General features: G+C 52.3%; 1 protein-coding gene across 5 annotated transcripts in view; it reads right to left on the reverse strand.

The window, feature by feature from the left end:
• Positions 1-1,069, reverse strand: part of IFT43 (intraflagellar transport 43) — a 79,404-nt gene extending 78,335 nt beyond the window's left edge. For 3 of the 5 annotated variants that reach the window (XM_057318573.1, XM_044391306.3, XM_026519451.4), the window contains exon 1: positions 971-1,069. In XM_057318573.1, coding sequence (XP_057174556.1) covers positions 971-1,024 — 54 coding nt within the window. In that variant the 5' untranslated portion in view covers positions 1,025-1,069. Of the gene's footprint in view, positions 1-53; positions 245-970 lie in introns of all 5 variants that reach the window. The other 2 variants (XM_044391307.3, XM_057318572.1) reach the window with 2 other exon arrangements.
• Positions 1,070-4,612: the final 3,543 nt, after the last annotated feature.

Here is a 4,612-nt window from a genome sequence, read left to right on the forward strand (position 1 = left end):
TAAAGGTAAAAAGGCTTGATGGGACTGTGATGGAGTTAAAAAACAACACTGACCTTGGGTCTTGAATCTAGATCGGTGATGTTCTGACTATAGACATAACTGGGTAAATCACAGCCTCAGAAGCCACAGCAGCTAACTTCTTCTAGTAACTTAGCATATGACAGGCACTGTGTTCAGTGCTTCCCAGACATTACTCCATTTCATCTTCACTGTAGCCTCTGAAGTAGATACCAACATCTCCATTCTAGAGATAAGGAAACCGAGGTTGGGGAGGGATTTTCATTTTTTAGATTTGACTATAGCTGACACACAATGCTAACTTTTCTTTTCTTTTCTTTTTTTTTAACCCAGTGAGCACCTTCATACTCCATTCGACCTCCGGGCCCCCAGCACCTAGCCACTCCTCCACATTATAAACCCTAAATCATAAAACTGAGGTAACGCCCACCTCCCCGTGGGAACTCCGGGCAAAAGAAGGCCTGCCAGGCTGCCTTCCATGCATAAAACACTGACGTTTTTACATGAACTTCTGGCATGAGAAGTCTCAAGGAGAAAGCCCTGAGATGGGTGCAAGTGCGACCCCAGCCCAGGGCTTCTCCAGTCACTCTCAGATATGCCCGCTCTAGGGGAGTTAGCACTCGGAGCTCCAGAAAGCGGAGCCTGGCTGGGAAATTTCCCACCGGTCCCAGAGGCTGGCAGGGGCAGGATCGGTTTTTTCTGCTTTCAAAGAATTTTAAAGAAAGCAAACCTCAGGCGGGTGGCGGCGGAGCCCACCGCGGCCCCGGGGGCGGGGCGGGGCGGGGCGGCGGAGGCCGCCTCTTCCCCGGCCTCACCCCCGCGCGGCTCCGCGCCCGCCCGCTCGGGCCACTTGGGACAGACCAGGCCGAGGCGCCTCCGGGAAGCCGGGCCGGCTAGGTCTCTCCTCTCCACCCGCCAAATCCTAACCCCAAGCCCCCAGGTCGGTCCTCACGGAGGTGGCCGAGCCGCGGCGCCGATCCTCGCCTAAATCCAGCACGTCCTCCATCTCCGCAGCCCTCTGATGTCATTTCCTGGAAACCAAGCGGCCCAGTCGCGTCCCTGACGACGGCTCCGCCCTTTCATCTCAATATTTAAAGGATCCGCGGTATTATTCCTGGATTCTATGAGCCACCTTTGAATTTAAACCAAAACTTTCCTAAACTGCCTTGCCCGACTTCTGGAAGAAACCCCCAGCTATTGAATCCCTCTAAGGCCGCTCCTATGGGACAGTGAAAAAAAAATATTAGTCTTTAAGAACTGTCTACGTGTGTAGCTCTGTTTAAATAGATGTTATTAAGTACAAAGCACTACTACTAATGGTAGTGATTAAATTGATCCCTCCTATGCGCTTTAAAATGAACAAAGGACTTTCAGTTACCAGCTCATGGGAAGGGTATAATAACCTTAAGTGAAAAACAAGGTAAGTCTATTATCTCCATCGGACAGATAAGAAAACAGGCTCCTGGGAGGGGAGAGTGCCGTCAGGTGCAAATAAATAGTTTCTAATGGAACATGCAATATACATAATCTCTGTCTTCAAGAAGTTTACAGAGAAGCTGAACTAAGACGTTAAATACCTAAGTAGTGACAACATTCAAAAGTCAAGTAATCCCTCCAACAACCCCCACAAAGTGAGCATCAGTGATATCTCTATCCAAAAATTGAGGACCCTAAGGTGCAAAGAGGTGGCTTGAGGGAAATCATCTGAGTGCCGAGCAGCCGGGTCTGAAGCCTTTTTGATACTAGATCTTATAAGAGTATTTTTCTCCTGCACATATTACTGGGTGCCAGCCATACTCCTAGGCCAGCAGAGGAAGATGTCCCTCAAATTCCCAGCCAATTGGGGCAAGCGAGTTGAGTCTTCACTGACTCTCCATGTAAGATCCCCAAGTCAACACCACTGGCCAGGTCCCTGGTACTGGTCAGCTAGGGCCCCCTGAAGATGGCCTCGTGGTCCTGAAAAATAAGCAATATCCCCAATATCATCCTGGGGGTAAGGCCTAGATGACCACTGCTAAAAAGCAAGGACTTGAAAGTGGGAGTAGCACCCCCCTAAAACTGGATTGCAAGCATTTCTTAAATACCCAATAAATTACTCAGTTCAACCGGTCATCCACAAGTTTACTGGGTGGGGCCATGGGTTAGCATGTCTGTGACAGCAACAGCACTGCTTGGATATCAGAAGAGTTGAGGTCTCATCCTAGCTCTGCTGACAACTACCTGTGTGACCAGGCAGAGCCCTCTCTGGACCTCAGTCTCCTCCCATGTATTTGCTCTTAGAGATTACCCCTAAGATCTGATTCTCACTGAGAATACCTGGTTAGATTTTAATCTGAAGAAGCATTCGTTGCTAAAATCCAAGACAGATGAAATATAGCCTCCCATGAATCCTTTGTTTTCTTCTTCCTTGGCACCAAATGAGGAAGAAGAAATTCATCTTTGGATTTTTCCATTTTGTGTGAGCTCATAGCTACACCACCACCACCTTACTGCCAGGTTTCAAACCTTAATTCGCACTTCTCCCCTGATTTCCTGAAAGCAAAAGGTGCACAGTGCTCAGTCTGAGCAGAAAGAAGCCCTAGAGCAGTGGCTTCCAGACCTTGCTGAGCACCTGACTCACCCGTGGGGTTTGTTAAAAATACATGTGCCAGGGCCGCATCCCTGGACTGATTTGGCAGAGGTGGAGTCCAGAAGGATATAACTTGAGTAATTTTCCTCCCATCTCGCAAGAGTTTACTTAAAGGCCTCAGTAAGATCTTCTCTGTCACCCTATTTTAAGTTCCAACAGTCCCAACCTAGGCACTCCCTAATCTACTTCCCTGCTTTATTTTCCACCATGGTGCTTATCTTTTATCATAATCCCTAATTATTTGGTTAATTGCTGTTTCCATGCCCCTCCCCAAACCTCACCCCCAATGTAAGCTCCCTTAAGGGCAAGGGTTTTGTTTATTAGTTTGTTCTGCTCAGGGTTGCATCCACAGAGCCCAGAACAGTGCCTGGCATACAGTGAACGTCAAACTATTTCTCAAATGATGGCTGAATTTCAGAGGCAGTATTGCATAGGAAAATGTGTAGACTCTGGCAGAGAGTTCCTGGATTCTATGAGCCAGTCCAAATCTGTGTTGAGACCTACTGGCTATATAATCTAGGTAAGTTACTTTTAAGCTTTCTACACCTAGATTTCCTCATGTTATTCAAATGACAGCACTGCCTACCCAAACTAGAGAGCCTGCGTTAAATATCGCCTTCACCACCCATAAGCAGGATGGCCTTAAAAAAATAAAATAAAATAAAATAAAATAAAATCGCGCTGTGCCTCAGTTTCTTCAACTGGAAACTGATCAACCACTGTTCTGGGGATTCAGTGAACATCCCAGCGGCCTAGGAGCCAGGAGCAGGAAGCCGACCTCACAGGAAGGGTCCAGGAAGACCGGGTGAGGTGGGGTGGGGTGGCGGGGAGCAGCACGGATTCCCAGGGAAGTGATGAATTCAGAGGCAAGTCCTGTGTTGCCGGGAAGCAACGTGCCTTGCCCTCTCTGAGCTTCTCGTGGGAAAAGACCTAGAAGCTTAGGCGGAGTAGAGTAACGAGAAAGAGCGGAGAGAAAACTTCCCCTCACCCATCTGGGAAATGGGCTGGGGCCAACTGCTGACTTTGCGCTCGCTGGCGCAGCTCCCTGCGGAACCCTCGGCGGGGAGGGAGGCTGCGAACATCTGGAGGACATTTCTGCGAGAGCGGCTGCCGAGCGGGGCCCCGGGAAGAGAGAGGTGCACTTGTGCGCACGTCGGGCCGAGAGGGAGGCCGTGCCCCCGGGCTCCGGAGTCGCTTCGCTCGCCCTCTCCCGCGGCCCCTCTGCTCCGGCCCCCAGCCCCACCCCCAGCCCTCCCCGGCGTCCCGGCCCCGGCCCGCCGCGCTCCATCACTGGCGCCCTCGCCTCGCCAGAGGGCACCCTCGATCTGCCGGAAAACGCCACCATTTTCAATGGCCCTGGAGCATCTCCAAGTTTCAGCCCGCCGCCCGGCTCCAGGCTTGTCAGTGAAGAATCGGGGCCAGGATTGCCGCGGAGCGGTGCCCACCTCCGACCCCGCTCCCCGGCCGGGCGTCGCCCCCGCACCCCGAGGGTGGGCACGGCCGCCCCGGCGCCGGCCCAGCGCGCGCCCCTGCCCCCTGCCCCGCGCCCCTGCCCGGTGTGCCGCCGGGCTGGAGGGCGGCCCGGGCCGGGGGTTGGGGGGGAGGATGAGGGGGACGAGGCAGGAACGAGAGACCGGCCGAGGAGAGAGGACGGACTGACAGCTGGCGAGAGGGCGAAGGAGCTGGGGGAGAAGGAGGGAAGGGATTCGTCGGAGTAACTTTCCAGAAAAACAGTCAACGTGTAGCAGGAGTGACTCCAAGAGGGGAAAAAAAGTTCAGTTACCACGTCGAACGAGAGGACTCGCAAAGTATTTTTCAAATGGGCTCGGCTTTTCCTGTGCCTGTTTAAAACATTAAAATCGTGCAGCAAAAGAGGCTGCGTGCGCTGGTCCCTCCCTCCCCCACCCGGGCCAGAGACGTCATGGGAGGGAGGTATAAAATTTCAGCAGAGAGAAATAGAGAAAG

This window comes from Ursus arctos, unplaced genomic scaffold (genome assembly GCF_023065955.2).
Source record: "Ursus arctos isolate Adak ecotype North America unplaced genomic scaffold, UrsArc2.0 scaffold_25, whole genome shotgun sequence".
NCBI classification, from domain to species: domain Eukaryota; kingdom Metazoa; phylum Chordata; class Mammalia; order Carnivora; family Ursidae; genus Ursus; species Ursus arctos.